Here is a 17,979-nt window from a genome sequence, read left to right as displayed (position 1 = left end):
GTCGACGTGTATGTACGTAACTAACACCCGTAAAATGTGCATTCGAACATTTTGCAACGCCATAATTAGCTACACGTGGTCTAAAGGCTCTCTCACCGGTCATTTATATATAATTGCAAACGCTCAATTACATACAATGTAGCCACTGGCTGGTAGTCTGTATGTTGAATACTGTAGTCAAAGCAACAGGCGGTGGTTTGTATTTAAAAACTATAGAGTTATGTTAGTTAAAATGAATTCGCTGCGGAAAAAATATTTAAATTGTTATAAATAAAAATGAAACACACTTGACTGGTTTCACTGTTTTTTATTACCTCTGATTGCCCTCTGATGCGCGATACTCCTCCGTGATGGCTAGGACGAAGTGAAGTCAGTTTTTCTATTTTTTCTTATGAGGCAACTTAACCTTAAATCTCACCAACCATCCTATAATTACAAACACGCATCAAATCACGCAACAGAATCATCGTGAACTACTTTAAAAATACAAACACAATTAACGTAATATTTTATTGAAATCATTCATAAATCCAGTAAAATACTTTTGAATATTTTATGCGACGGTATAAAATATAATCCGTCGTCATTGTTATAACATTATAATCATGATATCATCTACCGTTTACTGCCATCGTTTGTTTATTTCACTAATTAACGATATTTTCTTTTTGAAATTGAATGAAACATAAAAATACCGGAAAGGCAGAGGCGGACGATATAATATTTTGACTGACAAATATAAATCCTGTTTTAATCACTCGTTTATGTATTTGTCTTTTATATTTTACGATTATTCACTCGTATCTCGAGCCAGACAGTTTTATTTTGTTATCCAAATGCATTTTTTCGTTTTTCTGATTGCTGACAATTCTCAACAAAAACTTTTTAGTTTTTATACATGTTTACAACTGTCTAGAAAATAACATTTACTGAGGTACGCGTCGATATTGTATATCGCGAAAGAGACGCGGCGTGGATCTTTAATTCAAATTTTTAGTTTATACAATACAAATGGTGCAATGCTGATACTAAATATACTATAGAATGTTTATAAATAATATACAAAGTTCATAGTTTTTTGTCATTAGACAATACAAACCGCTATGTCCCTGCGTTTTAAATCTGTAATATCTTCGAAAATATTCATTTAAAATTACATGCTGTAAAGGGCCATATTGATCTATATTAAATGCACAATGTATTTAAGGTACGATTACGTAATTGGATACTTTTATACTATGTGACTATAATATAACTATATGACTACCTATAAAGCTAAGTTTGTTCAGTTGAATACATAATAGATAGTTTAGGTATAACAAATTTACTTTGATTTCGAAAGTATTACAATTCTGTTATGATTTTTTAAATGAAATAGAGAGATAAAAAAGTAGCATTTTTAGAACAAAGATATCGCGGGGAAAAAACCCATACATGTATCAACTGATTTTAATTTCAATATTTATATTGTGTATGTATTTGTGTAAACCATGAGTACTTAATTAAAGTATTAATACCTTAATTAGACACAGCACGCTAATATATAATGCTGCTGCGACGAAGCAACAACACGAAAAAAATACAGTCCTCATGATAGTTAAAAATTCAGTCAATTCAGATAATAGAAATATTTCCTCCTGCCTTTGAAACATATTTACGTAATACTTCATCGGCCAGCGATAAACTTAATGAAGTTTTTTTAAGGTCAGAAAAATAAAGTTATGACGAGAACTGAGTCAGCGGCTTAAGTCAGAGAAGACAAGACCGGCGAGGACGCGGCGGCGGCGCAGTCATTAATCTTCGTCTGCATTACCCGCCATTATTACCTCCTCACCGATCCGCCGTGATTTATGAATTGTTTTATTAGCCGTAGATTACGCGGAATAAAGAAAATCAATCTCCCGTTTACTGAAATAAACCACCTCCGTAACGAAGCAAAATAAATGAAAATTTAAATTAATTGTCTTATAGATTATTTGAGTTCATTCCATTCCAATATTATGTTTGGATATTATTTTTGATTCTAATGTCGCAATCATTTTAATGTATACAATAAAAATATCAATATTTAAAACATTAGAATTGTAAAGAAGACTAACCCGCTGCGTTGCCTAGAAATTTGATTTATTTCTAAATAAATGTAAAATTTTATATTGTTATTATTATCTTACACAAAACTAATAATCATAATATTCTTAAATATTATGTTCAGATTAACAATAATAACCAAGTACGTGGTTTTATAAGTAATGTATAAATAACAAAAATAAATTAAAATAAATTAAACTTCAGTATGGTATTGATTGGCCCCTACATCATCGTCGTTCCGAGGGATTATTATTTTGCTCCTGTAGGGATTTCAGCTGAAGCAGTGTGGAGTGAAAACGCTCGATGTCGAGTTGTTGCAGCGCCAGTTCGCGCTGCAGCTCCTCCAGAGACAAAGCGATCGCCAACCACTCCGACTTCTTGTATAACTTCTGGAAATCCAAAAAAAATTAAAATAAATTTATTGACATGAAAAGTTAACATAGTCACAAAACATCCAGTGGTCCCGCACTAGGTAAGCCTGTCTTGCGGGTACCAACTACCGGTTACAATTTCGTATGTTCATTAGAAACTTCATTTTAATTCAATCAACTAATTTAAATAATTTTTTGTGTATATCGGTTACCTTGTCCTCTTGTTTATTTGCCTGACGATTGACTTCGAAAATAATTATAAGTGAACCCAAAGAAAAAATTATGATCTCACCTGCAAAATGAATAATTGAATCATTTCTTATGAACATTTTATCAATTACGAGTGCAACTTATTTTTTAAGTCAGTAAGACAATTAATAATCTACCTAAAAGATCGCCACCTAAGTTGACCGCCGTGCGAACAGGCAGCGGGGGCGGCCGCGCGTTGGCTGGCAGCGTGATGCCTGCCAGCCGCAGCGTCCACGCGCGTGTCTTCCACTCACACCAGTGAAAGAGATTTGCGATACGAATACATACGGCGGCACCGAAGCGTGGATGTGAGACTGCGTACCTCTACAAAAATATACTGCCAGCTGATAGAGGAACAGATAGGAGAACACGACGTCAAACGCGAACAGTTCAACACGCCATATCATTACATAGTATAAAACAAAGTCTCGTATTGCGGTCTGTCCCTATGTATGCTTAGATCTTTAAAATTACACAACGGATTTTGATGCGGTTTTTTTTTAATAGTTTGATTGATTCAAGAGGAAGGTTTACATGTATAATAAATGCACAATATAGTAGAGAAACAAAGATCATTTTAGAGGTTTCTGAACAAATGTCGTAAATAAACACATTGTTTGCGCTTACATTGCAAACGCTGGCTGAACCCTACGAGATAGATCAAAATAATGTAGTACAGTATTGTATACCTTAAAAAAGTCTTCAAAAAAGTGCGCGATGGTATATGTCTATCTCTTAGGGATAAACCACAATAACCATTTTTTATCCTTACTTATTACGGGAAATAATGGCTTATTTTCGAAGCGATTTTAATATCCCTTAAATATATTTTTAAATATATCCTTAAATATATTGTGCATTTAATATAGATCAATATGGCTTCTTACAGCATGTAATTTAAATGAATATTTTCGAAGATGTAACAGATTTAAAACGCAGGGACATAGCGGTTTGTATTGTCTAACGACTGAAAACTGTGAACGTTGTAAGACATTCTGTAGTATATTTAGTGGCGGCATCGCGCCCGCGCGAAGCCGGGGCGGGTCGCTAGTAGCGTATATACTCGTATTGATGGCGTATGGAAGGATGTTATAGATCAAGACTAATATCCCCGTAAGAAGATATTCGCCAGTTTTGTCAATTAAATTGGCATCATAGCATTAAGTAGGAAAGAGGACATGTAAATCTTTTATTGAATCCAACCTTAATTCGTGCGGCGACGGGTGAACTAAGTTGTCGGGCCATGAGAGTCGCGAAACGGAACATCGGAAACTGATTACCGACCATTTCCTCGGCGAGACTTCTCACTTGGTCTTACAAACTAACTACCTATGTTGTTTCAGTGTACGTGTCCGAGACACGACTGTAAATTTTACACTATGTCAACATAAATACAAAGTAATTATATTAACTTATCTCACTATCAACACCAAAGAGAAATGAGATAATGATATCGAACAGTACAGCTGTCAGTGATCTCGACGGAAACTGACTACTGTCAAACAGTAAGAAGGTCTAATGTGGCATAAATATATAAATATAAATAGATTTTGCTGAATGCATGGCAAAAAAATGATTTCACTTTGAAACTACTCCATTTGACACAACACAGACTATAAACGAAAATTATGCAAATCTGGGGAAGTACCGCCCACTCGTCATGATATATTGTACAATCAAGAATAATATTTAGTATTGTCGTGTGTCCGTCCTTCCCACGGGTAGAATACAAATCTATGTGAAATGATTACAACTTAATAAACGAATGCAATAAATACAACTATTCTGGTTTAAATGGCGAGCTGTTATTTTGTATCTATGTTTGTATCGACAATATCACCGGTTACAACCTAGTAGCGCCATCTATTATAGAGTGCGTAATACTTTATGTTTTCACTAATATGGTCAGCTCTTGTCTGTGACCCACGCGTTTATAGACATCTTCTACAATCATCGCCAAAATATTTCACCCAATTTACATAAAACCTTGATGAATGATACACCGTATAAAAATCTGTTCGGTAGTTTCTGAGTTTATTGCGTTCAGATAGGCAGATAGCAAATAATTAAAGCCAAATTTTAAATAAATTCAATGAATCCAATACTAAGATGGAGAGTAGCTCACACTAACAGTTGATAATTTAAGACTTTTATTATTTATCCGCACATTAATTACAATGCAGCAATTAAATTAATCTAATCTAATCATTTAGGACCGCGTATCAGCGTCGACTCGATACGGTCACGTGTCGAGATGACGATCGCACGACGACGGCGCATCGCTCACTCGCGTGCAAGCGATGCTTATATTATTAGAAAGAGCAAACAAGAGTCGTCTCCTAATTTAACTAATATAACGTTGATCAGATCTAGATGCTGATAAAAGTAAGGGCTGTTGGCTCAGCAATGTCAAGTGTTTGGCAGGACTTGTAAATTAAAAACAGTCGATATTGTATTTTATGTCGAAACAACACTGTTATGCTATTTCCATTTCTAATCGCGCTTGTTTAAATAAATATCTTGTAATTTTTCTAAGACTCGAATAGCAATTTCTCAAAGGCTTCTAATAATATTATATAATTTCAAATAAATATACATGAAAACTTCAATAAATTAAATAAACTTACAAACAATAACTAATTCATCTTGTTTATTCACGTATATAAACACGATACATGTCCTAAAACAATGTCTTCAATCCTAACGGAGTTACAGGACCTTCTGACTACCGAACTCAAAGCCGGTGGATTTTTCTTTGCTAATTATGAATACAATAACATTTTTTATTCTTAAATAATATTACAGAGCTCTTTATCGTATAATAAATTAAACTATAAACTAAAATATACTATAAAATAAACTAGTTTATTTTGGCATTATTATTTATAGTCCTACTAATGACGAAACGATAGATACTCGTGATGGACGCAAATTCTTATACATTCCTTTACAAGATCATTAAACATAGAAGTGACTTAAAGAAAAAACTTTATAACAATTGACGTTTTATGTCAACGGTTTACTTTTTCGCAATAAAATCGCAGAGATCATAATTAGCTATTATTAATTTATTAAAATTTGACTAAATGGAAGTTGCGTATTCGTACACAAAGAGGCGCTGTGACTTCGGCCGCCAGCCGCTGTTCTGCGAACAGGGACCCGAGCTGTGTGACAGCATCGCTGTAAATGTCGCAGAACATAAACAATATATCTTGCGCAATCCCGTACACCAGCCCACGCAGAACACACCGTCCTTTTCAGAGGATTATATTAATACTATTCGGTCAGTCCTAATACTTCTGGTAAGTGTTGTAAAATACTGGAGTGATATAAAAACTTGTGATAAATATTTTAGAGCTGAATACACAACAACTGGCGCTAATCATGCTGAAGGAGGTTGGCCGAAGGATGTCAATGTCGTGGACCCCGAAGCCACTCAACGTTATCGAAGAAAAATTGAAAAAGATGACAACTATATCCACTGCGTCATGTCATTGTCCTCGGTGCGTCCAGCTTCCTCCTATTGCGATTATCTCGTTTGCGTAAATAAGTCTGCTACATCTCGTCAAATACTGAGCTACCAGCTTTTTTATTACAATTACTAGCGATTTTCTTACAAAGTCATTTACTTATCTTCATTAACACAAATGAGGACTAGGAATAAGGAATAAAGCTCTTGTTAATGTTTTTATTTAATTTTATTTGATTATATTTAGGGAATGGAACATTACGTTCTTCAAAATAACGCCATTGACATGTATGGTACGTACTATGCAGAAATGTCGACACAACCGCCTCTTGAGAAAAATAGCTGCCGTACCGTTAATGTTTATCGCGATGCGGCTGCCGGTGGTGGGCGACCTATCAGCTCCATATGTTGGCATCCAGAGGGCCACAGCTTTGCCGTAACTTATGTGGACGTTGACTTCAATCATAGCGCACGAGCTCCCATTGAATCTTATATTTGGGACTTGGAAAATGCAAACTACCCTGACATTATAATTACTCCTCCCGCGGCACTGTTAGACTTACAGTTCAACCCCCGCGATCACAACGTATTAATCGGTGGACTAATGAACGGACAAGTAGGCGTGTGGGACAAGCGGCGTGGAGGAACTCCAACGGTCGCGTGCGCGCCACATGTTGCGCACAGGGAACTTGTGAAGAATGTTTTATATATAAACTCGAAATCGGGCCAAGAGTTTTTCTCTGGTGGATCAGACGGTGCTTGCAAATGGTGGGATATTCGTAATATGAGCGCCCCCACTGAGGAAATGATCATGGACGTTGTGAAGTCATCCTTCGACGTACAAAGTATGGCAACGGCCAATGCTATTAGCGTTCTTGAATATGAACCAACTATACCCACACGTTTTATGGTAGGCACTGATAACGGCCTGGTAATCGGGGGAAATCGTAAAGGCAAAACACCTATGGAGAAATTACCCGCCAAGGTGAGGTCGTGTAGGTATCTCAGTAGTACTGTTATTGTTTTTATAAAATATTATAGCGAATTCATATAAATTTATAGTACGAAGCGCATTTTGGCCCGGTATGGTCACTGGAGCGAAATCCTGGCTTCTTAAAGAACTTCCTCACAGTAGGCGACTGGACGACACGAGTGTGGAGCGAAGACTGCCGTGAGTCTGCAGTACTGTGGTCGCTGCCACACCGCCATAAAATAACTGCTGCAACCTGGAGCCCTGCCCGGTATATCTTATAATTAGTTTTTGATTACCGCTGCGTTGATATGAAATGAAATTAGTTTATTAGGATATAAAAAAATGTTGTACTTATATAAAATAATCGATTTGTTTTGGAGTTGGTATCGGTCAGGTCATGCAAAGCAAAAATAAATAATTATTTTTGGGACAATACTACGATAGACTTCATAAATGTACGCTATGAACATAGCATCAGAATATAACTCACCCTGAGTAGAGTTATCTTTTTATGTAAATTTAACTACAGTAGAACGCTGATTATCCAAATTAATTGGGACCGGGGTCGATTCGGATAATCGAAAATTCGGATAGTTGGACATATATTGGTAAAGAAAAACAAACTATCACACATAGAATAAACTTTATTAAGTTTAACAAACACAGTTCTACACAACATGTAGTGTCTTGCCTCTACCTTTCAACCATATCAGTTGAAATATATCTGGAGTCCAGCGAGTTCCAACTAATTACGACAAAACAAAACAAAACTACTTGGTTTTAATGTTTTATGTTACGCTTAGGACTGATTCGGATAATTGGCGATTCGGTTAATCGGCGTTCTACCGTATTGCTTTATTTTTGCTTAACGCAAAATACTCACCAGTTAAATTGAAAAACTGTAAGGCTCGCTGATAACTGTCGTTACGTTTTTAAAAATCGAAGTACACAATTATGTTAAGATTTTCGATAGGTTTACGTAGTAGTAACATTGCACTGCACAGATTGTCGTTGATGCTGGTTTTGCAATGGAACGGAATATTGGCGACGTGGGATCTGCTGCGGCGTCAGCACGAGCCCGTGCTCACCATGCAAGTGTGCGAGGAGCCCCTACTGCGCGTCCGCATGCATGAAGCCGTGCGTATAACCATTCGTCCAATGCCTTCTGAAATTATTACGAAAGTAATAAAATGCTTGCGTCATTCAAGGGCACTTTGGCGGCGTGCGGGAGTCGTAAAGGAAATATTTACATGATCGAACTATCCCAAAATATGGCTCAGTCTGATAAAAACGATAAAAGTTTATTAACCGCGGTGAGTACCAAAGGCACTAATGAGTTTCTGTTTATTTTTAGAAACGCCTTAATTTGCAAACACTATTGTGCAGATGTTCGAACGTGAAAGCAAACGTGAACGCATCTTGGAGGCTCGCATGCGAGAGTTCCGTCTGAAGCTGCGACAAGCGGAGGAAGGAAGCCCGACCGTGGCCGCCTCCGAGCTGGAACTGGCGGTGGGAGATCGGGACCTGGCCGAGGCCGCCGCCGAGTACGCTCAACTCGTCAAAAAAGAGCTCGCTACGTTCTAGAGGTCGACGCCATCGACGCGCTCAACGCGGTCTCCGCGGTCTCCGGGCTGCGAGCATGCGGAGACGATGGCTTCATATATTTATTTATTTATTTAAATCTAAATCAAGGTAATACTGTATTATTTTGTTTAAATTTTTATACAAATCATATTTATCTAGTATTGCATTTTGAATGAAAGCATTATTAGCTTACGAGATACATTGTTTAATTTATAAAATCGGCTATTTTTAACTTTAAATATTGACTGAATATTATTATTTATTAGCATATTCATATAAATTATTTAAATTTGTATATAAATATATTAACTTCAATCACAATCTGTGTTTAATAATAATTAATTATAGTTATAGTCATATTATTTAATTTATTCAATTAATCATTTAAATATTTTTTGAATCATTACATAATAAAATTATTATTTTAATATTATTAATAAAATAAAAAATATATATTATTTGTTTTATTTTGAAGGTTTAATAATAATTAAAATATGTCCTGAAATATCTTTTTAACTAAAGATAATATATTTATAATTTACTCAGTATTTGGACCAAGGTACCTACAAAACTAAATGTTAATTCATTAAGTAAAATATATTTCTCGGAAGTTTTAAGCACATTAGCTAAGTCTAAAATCTAAAGTTAATTAATGTCCATTGAAAAGAAGATGCCCTGTAAAAAGTGTTTAATTTGACAATAAGTAAGTGTAATGCTTCCATATTTAATAAAGGATTTTGATTTAATTTAGATAATTTTTCGTAAGCGCTTTAACGACAGACCTTTATTCATAAACGATATATCATAATTGATAACATCATAAGTAATAGAATTATTATAATTTAAACTTATTCAAGTCATCATTTGAGCTATTATTTAAAAATAAACTCGAAACTCACCTCAAAAAACGAGCGTGACTATCAAAATATGATTGTGCTACACGGTGCGATACTGGCCTAGATACAGAGTTATAAAACTTTTTGGTTATTCATTTGAGATTAATACTATGTAAACCTTCTTCTCAGACAGAGGAATTAGCCCAGCAGTGGGAAATTTACAGGCTGTTAATGTAAAAAACTATGTATTAATTAATTTGAACTGAAGTTATCCGAAAGTGAGCAATCATTACTATGGAAGTTCGTTGATGATATCTACAAAAAAAAAACCGAATCACGTCGCAGACAATCCATCCAAATGTCTATCAATTCATTCATTCGAATCCAATAAACGTGTACGCAGAAGCTTACTACGAAGGTAACGTATATAATGCTTTGGGGCGTGGAGGCGACCGATGTTTGAGCTGCATGCAATTTTATTTTATTTATTTATTTATTGGAAAAGTTACACCATCAACTTATCACTAAGCACTTAAAATTAATATCTGACTTGGGTAACATACAAAGTGATACAAACAACAATAATGAGACAGTGGACACTTCTACACTTTTCCAACGAAGTCACAACAACCGAGTTTTGATAGCCAGGCTGGTTGATTCCTATTTGTGTACTGCCGGTATCAAACGAAATATTGCTTTTGCTGAGTAATGATCTGAACGCCAATTACTCACAGTTATAATCAAGCATTTTATTAGTCTGAGATTATTATGCATTTTTTTAAATGCGTCGTTGTAATAGATAGATATATCTAATCATCTATCTCTGAGTCCTATAGCTATTCAGTTATTAGTGAAGCTATAAAAAAACAAAGAATAGTCGAATCATCCCGCAGTCGCTTCGTCCCGCTGACCCGGAACGCGTACAGAGCTATAAATACAACGGAGCGCACGTGCGCGAGCGTGGAGTCGCGAGAACAGTCGCTTTAAGAATATTTCATGCGCAAAACTCACGTTATTACGAAAATGATCTGCGGCGATGACACAACATAACGGTGGATTAGCAATATGCGATACAGGAAAAGAGCCGAGGGCACCGGCACGAACGCAAGCAATGCAATTTTGGCAAGGCGGAGGCGAATACGAAGCGTGTGCAGCCGTTGTACTCGACTGCGTTTTTGCTCGGCTGCCGGCACAAGAACTGTGGCGCTGCGGAGGCGTCTGTCGTGCCTGGCGCCGCGCCGCCTGCGACTCCTCTCTGTGGCGACACTTGTTGGTACCGAATGCGACGCCGCACACGTTGCGCGCACTCGAAGCTGCACAGAGCGACGAAGAGCAAGAGGGTAGAGAACATTATCTTTGTAAAATCACTTGCAGTTCTCCGTTGTATCGGAATATTTACACCCGAAAAAAACATTTCAGGTGAGGTATGGTCGTGGCGGAAGGAGTACGCTTTAGAGACTGCACGCTGGGAGCGATGCGGACGGCTTCAGGCCCGCGGTGCGAGTTCGGTGCCGCTGCTGTGCGCGGCGCTGCGCGACGACGATAGATATCTCGCCCTAGTCGACGAGGACGCACACGTTACGGTGAGCGTAATCTATTTCATTTATAGCGAATTATATTATAGTATGTTTGATGTATTGAGCCCATCATTATACGTTTCTATATACATTTTACAACGTCTATAGCTATTGATATAGTATACTGCGACGAACGGACAGACACTGTAGTTAATCATCATGTTGTATTTCATCGGAGAAGCGAATTTCCAAAAAAAAAAAGGAATATCCATCAGAATTTTTAAACAAAAATTAACTCTTAGTTTTAAGATTATTATTTTTTTATTGTTTATTTTAAAAAGATGAATTCTGATTACTAAAATGTTAGATCTGGGAGCATTTACGCTCCAAAATAAATACAAGCATCGAATCGGAATGGATGGTCCGATGGAACGGCGTGGTGAGTCCCGAGTGGCGCGGAGTTGCGCTCGCGCAGTGGGCGCCGCGCTCCACGCGCCTACTGCTCGCCGGCCGGCTGACGCTCGTCGACCGGTATGAAATGGTCGTTGTTCACTTTGACGGTGAGTTCGCTATTTTACTGTGAGTACAGTAGCGAATTTATACTCGTACTTTAATGTGCTTCAGTCAGGGTATATTTTTTCTAAAATGAATAATAGGCATAAGCCCCTCCCACGCTTTGTAAATTAGTTTCACTTAAGTATCATTTTATAAAAGTTGAATTTCAGTGACTCGTTATTGGAACAAGTATTCCTAGAGATAACGTTCCACATTTCAGAAGAGTGGTGCAGCCGAATAGTGTGCCGAAGTGCGAGCGGGCCGGGGGGCGCGGGGTGCTGGGTGGATGATGATGCCTTCCTGTCTTTGCGCTTACGACTTTTGGCTCCAGGACGAGCGTGTACCACGTTGTGGCTCAACGCAGCCACGCAGGTGATATAAATATTCACGACAATTTCGCAGAGCACTGATATAACTTTTGTGAAACTTCATAAAATGAATTAACAGATTCACAATTTTAGGAAATTTATTCAGAATACGCGGGAGTGACGTCACCACTGCTACGCATTTATAACGAAGCCGCGGCGCACATTTCGTAAGGAAGAACTCCATTATATTTCATTGTTTGACCCATTACGTTACATACAAAAATCAAAATTGTTTACATAATATGACTCCTCACTATAGTATAATATGCCAACAACGCGAGTTACAGAGAGCTCTTACACGGCCTGACAAGCGATAGCATTCCTTATAATTATTAAAGAGACAAGAAAAACGAAGCGAGTCTTAATCTTTTTATGATAGATATCACTTTTCCGGTAACCGGCTGCCACGTATTTGTTACAGTTTCATAAATAAATAAATAAACAAATATACAGCACAGGCGTGAGAAGGACGGCACTATTGTCATTGTATTGCACATTATCCCGGGCGTGAGCAGAGAGGGAGACTTTTGCTTTCCTGTAAAGTTAAAAAGCTATTATTTCTAAACCTTGCCGATTATCTACTGAGCTACTCTATTAAAACTTCCAATTAGTATCTACAAGAAAACTATATTTATTAAAAAATATTTTAATTCCCGGATTCTGAATTCTGTTCTGTCTGTTGAAAGCTATCGGATCCATCAAAGACTTAATAAAATCGCTTTGGGTTCAATCAAGTTGTGTAATAGACAAACGTCAGTTTATCAATAACTATCAACTGAAAGCCACTTCCTTAATGAGCCACTCGCCTGGGTGGGTGTCGTCAACAAGCAGAGTCAGTAATTAGCTTCATCGTTTTGTTTCTTTATTAATAACATTACTTTATAAATAATAAAATTTATTTCGAATAGAAAGAATTGGCCAAAAGTAATTATCGTTATACATACGACGGTTTGTATATTTCCGGCAGCTGTATGCATAGTTTAATGTTTCTCTTTCTCCTAATTATGTTGTCTAATACTTAAAACAGAAAAGATCCAAACATTGTTATAAATTAGTTTCGGAGCTGGAGTTATGAATTTAATATTATAATACGTTTATCAAAGCGATATCTCAATTTGAATTCTGTATCCGGAAAAAAAACGAATGAATTTCTCTTACCGCTGGAATTAAAATCTATTACTTTCGAATCAGGCTCTGGTGAGTTATGCTAATTTTATTTTTTCATTTAAATAATATTAATATTGAGTACTCTTCTATTATTTGTAAACATCAATACAAATAACGCATAGTAACTTTAGGGCTTACAAATCAATGCCAAGTAAATTTATTGAACCGATAAACGATAAACCAAAATATGTTTGGTCGGTTAAGTTAACCCAAGCTTAAACGAAGAATATCTTACACGACGTTACTCGGAAACGCACTTTTGAAAGTTATCGAGGCGATAGCTCTTACGAACAGACAGATAGAAAAAACCGCCTGTAATATGTAGTAGGTACCTCAAAAACCGGGCACAAGTCCGTTTTATTTAAGTAAACTTGACAAAAGAAGAAAAAGAAGTAGAATATCTTTAATAAAATAAAAATATTTTAGTTATACAATACTAGCGACCCGCGCCAGCTTCGCTCGCGAGCACTGCTATCAGCAATAAGCTGAATATACTGCACAATGTCTTTATAAACAACGTTCACAGCTTTTTTGTCATTAGACAACACAAACCGCTGCATTTAAATCTGTAATATCTCCGAATCATGCTGTAAGGGATCGTATTATTCAATATTAAATGCACAATGTACTTATGAAACTTAATTGGACAAAGATTAATGCTGTAGGACATTATTTTGATTTATCTAGTAGTATTCAGCCAGCGTTTGCAATATAAGCGAAAAAAAAATATGTGTTTATTTACGAAATAACATTAGAAACTTCTAAAATGATCATTGTTTCTCTTCTATAAATTGTGCATGTATTATAAATTTAAACCTTCCTCTTGAATCAGTATATATATTAAAAAAACACCGCATCAAAATCGTACGAGTATTTCATATTATGGGGCCTCCTGCCACCATGAGAAAGACAAAATTTATTTTACTGGTTGTAATATCAATCATACAAATACAACACAACTTTAGAACGATTCTAGATTGTAGGGTGTCAATGCGTAGGCCGAGTCTACTTCGGTTTACATAGAAGCCTTTAATTGTGTCCATTAAACGCAGACATATCCTGGTAGCAGAAGTTCCTAGTGAAGAAATCGCGTACTTTGAGACTGAAACTAACGACAGAACCGATCAAGCGAGCAGCGAACCACGTGCGTCTTATTATTGCGCGCTCCGACCGGTACGATACTGACAGCAACGTCAAATGATAAATGTGTTGTTTTGAAGCTCCTTAAACGATCGTGTATTCATTAAGATATTCATTAAATAGCGAAAATTCACGGAAGCTAAGAACAAGCAACGAATTCTGATAGCAGCGGGCGGCGTTGCAGGCGGTGCTCGTGGAAAAGCGCAGGCCTTGTTGATGTGGCCGCTGCCTTCTCTGGAGATGCCCATGTTGTGGGTCGGTGACCACCTTGCGCAGCGCGTGCAGCAACACCGCAACCGCGCACGCGCGCCGGAGCCACAGTCTGATGAGGAACCGGACGAAGACACCTTGCGTGCTCTCTGCAGCCCGCCCGCGACATCTTGTTGTCTACACGCACAAATCTTTGGAATAGTCTTACATCCTAGGTATATATTTTGGAATTAAATAAATAAATAACACAACGCATTCCAACACTTATTCAAACACATCTCAATACTTTCAATTAGATAGGAGGCATTAATAAATTGTTTTGATCATAAATGTGTCTATTTAAGGGGAGGATGCGTATGGGCAACAACTGAAGCTGGTGTATGGTGCGTGTCGCTGCCGGCCCTGAAGCCAGTGTTGTGGCTGCCGCGAGCTGCCGCTGCACCCAGCGTGACCGAACTACCGCCGCACTACCTTTTTCCCTGTGTCGATGATGAATATTTTATTACGTAATTGAGAAGTTTATTTAATGGCTATACTATATGACTATTAAATAGCTGTAAAAGGAAATATATACTGCGTATCCCCTTTACAACTATGCAATGGTTTTAAATTAAAGCTAAAATTGTAATGTTTAGTCCACCAGGTTACGGTTCAGGTCGCGTAAGCTTGTGGACCGTTCGCAGTGGCCGCTGCAGCACGCAGCTGCAACATGACGCCCCTGCACTTGCCGTATTTCTGCTAAAGCACGTACGCTCAGCTCCCGGCTCGCGTCGTATACTCGTTCTCGCAGCCGATGCACTTCATGTAATTATGTTCATATAAATGTAATTTTGTTCATGAAATAACCTTACTGTATAAAATAAATTAGATCTAATGTGAATCACCACAATATTGATAAACAGGTGTGGCGGAGCCTGGTCGACTGAGTCAAGATTCAAACATCGGCACCGTGTTCAAGACCAGCTCGTATGGCAAAGTAAGCTTCTGTAAGACAATTTTATCAATTTGAATATAGAACAATGATTAAATTGAAATTAATAAAGGTTATATATTTTGTTTTAATAATCAAGGATCGTAACCAACTAGATCACGCAGCCTCATAGACCAGACATGCTTACTAACTAGTGGCATTAGTCTCAATAACAACGCACAGAATGGGCCTGCACGATGCACCTCGCGCCTTGGCTCGTACTTCTTATCTCGGCCGACTTGTAAATGAAAATATCTAAGTTTTATTTCTTATATCCTACAAATTTAAAAAATATAACTCCTTTTCGTTACAGATAGCACGAAGCTTAACTAGCGACAAGGAAACAGATAGAGCGCGACGTGGATCGTGCACTCCCATTAAAATACAAAAATGCGCACCGTGTGTACCCAAGCCGCGTCCGGCGTGCCGCGAGCCCTCTGCGGCGTGCCCCCGTGGCCTGCGCCTCATTTGTTACCCTCCGTCCGCCGGAAAGCGTCCACCGTGCGATTTACCGAGCCCTCCTCCTCCATTATCCTGCGAACGTAATAGAAATCAGGTAAATAATTTTATGTTTAAACATTAACATAAAATTACGTCCTACATATGTACATATTATTTTTATCACCCTTATTAGTAGTTTTATATCAGATTAAAAAAATATATATATTATTGGATTCTCGTCAGTGTAGTTTCAATAATATGTACCTGCTAATTTGCTAACTAGGTGCAGTCAATGAAACATACTGAAGTACAGAATAGTGACGAACACAAAAATTTCTGTGGGGCTCAGCTGGACCGAGTAGCGATGCGGTTGGCAGCTGCTGAGCGCTTGCGTCGTTTGGACTATGAGCGTGAAGTAGCAGAGCAAACTCCGCCCCCAGCTCCAGTTCCTGCACCCTATCACCTTACGAGCGAACACGAGTGTTTGAGAGCGATAGATGGCCGCGATTATACAGTATCAAAATCACGTATTAACACTGACGAGTCCACACGAAATTCCACGCCTCCTTGTCCAGTGAAACTAAAGCCTGTCGACAAGTGTGAAATAAGCCGTGGTCACCGTATCGATCCTTGTGAACACCATCCACGCATTTTTCTCGAAATAGATCGTAGTGCATCCAACAAAAGCCCTAAAAAAATATCTTACAATGCAGTCAAACAAAACGATGAGTCTAAAGCTGCAGGCGCCTCATCTCCGAAACAAATGTCAACTACAGGACGTTTTACAACACGTTTACTTAAGAGCCTAAAACGTAATGAAAATACTGTTTGCCCGCGACAAGCATGTAAGTCATCATCTACTGAAAAAAGCTGGTGTGTGAATTTATCTCCTCCAAAGTCCGTTCCAGTAAGCTGTAGAGAGCAATCACTTCTTGAACGCCTTCGTCAAAAGCCAGGAAGTGTGCCTGGTAAACAATGTAACCCGCAGCGTCAATTGCATTCACAAATATGTAATGAACCTACACCTAAATCAAATAAAGGCTTAGAAGAAAAGACAAAACAAGATAGACTTACAAGTGTGTTGCGTGAAAGGATGCATTTAAAAGAAGCAGGACGGGGAAGAGTGGTTACAACAGATCAAAAATCAAACAAAAACCTAAATATTGGTTCTGGTGGCCTGGAACTGAAAGTTCCACCCAATTCCGAGGCCGTTCGAGTTCGTGTGTCACTTGATTTTGAAACCGTAGATATTGCTACAGGTAAAAGAAACCCTGCAGAATTGAAGAATTTCAATGGTCATGCTATCTCTACTTGTCATAGTGTTGTAGGATCTGATTCCTGGTTATCAATAAAAAACCTTCAAAAAAAATTTTCAGGCTATCGTAAAAATGATGTTTCAACAGAAAATAAAAGTCATGGGAACTATGGGACATGTCAACGTCCAAGTGATGAAAATACATCCATTTCAAAAAAGAGACCCGAATGTACTTTGCCTCCGAGGAGTCAAAAACCAGTCGTACATTCCCCTCACTCAAACTCAAACACACCGCCTTTACAACGACCTTGTTCTCAGTCACCTTGCACCCCATACCCGAAGCAAACCACGTCGCAATACATCTCGCAAAACATTCTAACGACTTACTAGTTGATCAATACATTACAACCATGTGAGTATTATGTTTCAATATGAGCACAATTATATTATTATACTTTGTGTAAATTCTTAAATTTTATAGTATTAAATGTTTCAAAATGAACTATCTTTTATTTTAATCCATTTCATTTTGATTTTTTTTTAATTCTAGTCGAGTCGAGTCGTTTTTTTTAATTCTAGTCGAGATGGCCCAGTTGTTAGAACGCATGCATCTTAACCGACGATTGCGGGTTCAAACCCATGCAAGCACCATTGAGTTTTCATCTGCTTAATTTATGTTATGGTGAAATGGCAAGGTCCTAGGGGTCGTAGGGCTAGAGGCCGCCCAGGCGCTAGATGGACCGATGAACTGATTAAGGTAGCAGGAGAAAATTGGATGACCTTGGC

The 17,979-nt window shown here is 37.7% G+C and overlaps 2 protein-coding genes and 1 long non-coding RNA gene across 8 annotated transcripts; 2 read left to right on the top strand and 1 right to left on the bottom strand.

The window, feature by feature from the left end:
* Nucleotides 1-2,292: 2,292 nt before the first annotated feature.
* LOC113396664 (uncharacterized) lies at nucleotides 2,293-3,031 on the bottom strand. Its single transcript, XR_010309979.1, has 3 exons — nucleotides 2,846-3,031; nucleotides 2,672-2,751; nucleotides 2,293-2,477 (listed from the first exon to the last, which is right to left on the bottom strand). It is a non-coding gene; the product is annotated as an uncharacterized LOC113396664 (long non-coding RNA).
* A 2,722-nt stretch (nucleotides 3,032-5,753) lies between these two features.
* LOC113396710 (dynein intermediate chain 3, ciliary-like) lies at nucleotides 5,754-8,734 on the top strand. The gene is made up of 7 exons (XM_026634763.2): nucleotides 5,754-5,991; nucleotides 6,064-6,211; nucleotides 6,425-7,162; nucleotides 7,240-7,418; nucleotides 8,155-8,287; nucleotides 8,359-8,463; nucleotides 8,537-8,734. The coding sequence occupies exons 1-7, from the start codon at nucleotides 5,795-5,797 to the stop codon at nucleotides 8,732-8,734; spliced, it is 1,698 nt and encodes a 565-aa protein (XP_026490548.2). The 5' UTR covers nucleotides 5,754-5,794.
* A 1,716-nt stretch (nucleotides 8,735-10,450) lies between these two features.
* Nucleotides 10,451-17,695, top strand: LOC113396686 (uncharacterized). Of its 6 annotated transcripts, XM_064220644.1 has the most exons (13): nucleotides 10,453-10,910; nucleotides 10,990-11,153; nucleotides 11,455-11,647; nucleotides 11,863-12,014; nucleotides 12,104-12,177; nucleotides 14,230-14,350; nucleotides 14,441-14,742; nucleotides 14,872-15,033; nucleotides 15,163-15,331; nucleotides 15,430-15,503; nucleotides 15,811-16,053; nucleotides 16,222-17,197; nucleotides 17,315-17,695. In XM_064220644.1, the coding sequence occupies exons 1-10, from the start codon at nucleotides 10,607-10,609 to the stop codon at nucleotides 15,451-15,453; spliced, it is 1,665 nt and encodes a 554-aa protein (XP_064076714.1). In that variant the 5' UTR covers nucleotides 10,453-10,606; the 3' UTR covers nucleotides 15,454-15,503; nucleotides 15,811-16,053; nucleotides 16,222-17,197; nucleotides 17,315-17,695. The 6 variants fall into 6 exon arrangements, with proteins under 6 accessions (XP_026490517.2, XP_026490516.2, XP_064076714.1 ...); XM_026634732.2 differs by having other exon boundaries at nucleotides 10,451-10,910; nucleotides 15,211-15,331; nucleotides 16,222-17,695; XM_026634731.2 differs by having other exon boundaries at nucleotides 10,452-10,910; nucleotides 15,430-15,513; nucleotides 16,222-17,695.
* Nucleotides 17,696-17,979: the final 284 nt, after the last annotated feature.

The sequence above is a fragment of the Vanessa tameamea genome, chromosome 4 (genome assembly GCF_037043105.1).
Source record: "Vanessa tameamea isolate UH-Manoa-2023 chromosome 4, ilVanTame1 primary haplotype, whole genome shotgun sequence".
Lineage (NCBI taxonomy): Eukaryota > Metazoa > Arthropoda > Insecta > Lepidoptera > Nymphalidae > Vanessa > Vanessa tameamea.
This window is presented reverse-complemented; position numbering and strand designations above follow the sequence as displayed.

Coding starts and splice junctions, on each gene's coding strand:
- LOC113396710 (XM_026634763.2), top strand. CDS start 5,795: ATGGAAGTTGCGTATTCGTACACAAAGAGGCGCTGTGACTTCGGCCGC. Junction 6,212..6,424: donor GCGTCATGTCATTGTCCTCG/GTGCGTCCAGCT, acceptor GATTATATTTAG/GGAATGGAACATTACGTTCT. Junction 7,419..8,154: donor GCAACCTGGAGCCCTGCCCG/GTATATCTTATA, acceptor TGCACTGCACAG/ATTGTCGTTGATGCTGGTTT.
- LOC113396686 (XM_026634731.2), top strand. CDS start 10,607: ATGACACAACATAACGGTGGATTAGCAATATGCGATACAGGAAAAGAG. Junction 11,648..11,862: donor GGTCGTTGTTCACTTTGACG/GTGAGTTCGCTA, acceptor TCCACATTTCAG/AAGAGTGGTGCAGCCGAATA. Junction 14,743..14,871: donor GGAATAGTCTTACATCCTAG/GTATATATTTTG, acceptor TGTCTATTTAAG/GGGAGGATGCGTATGGGCAA.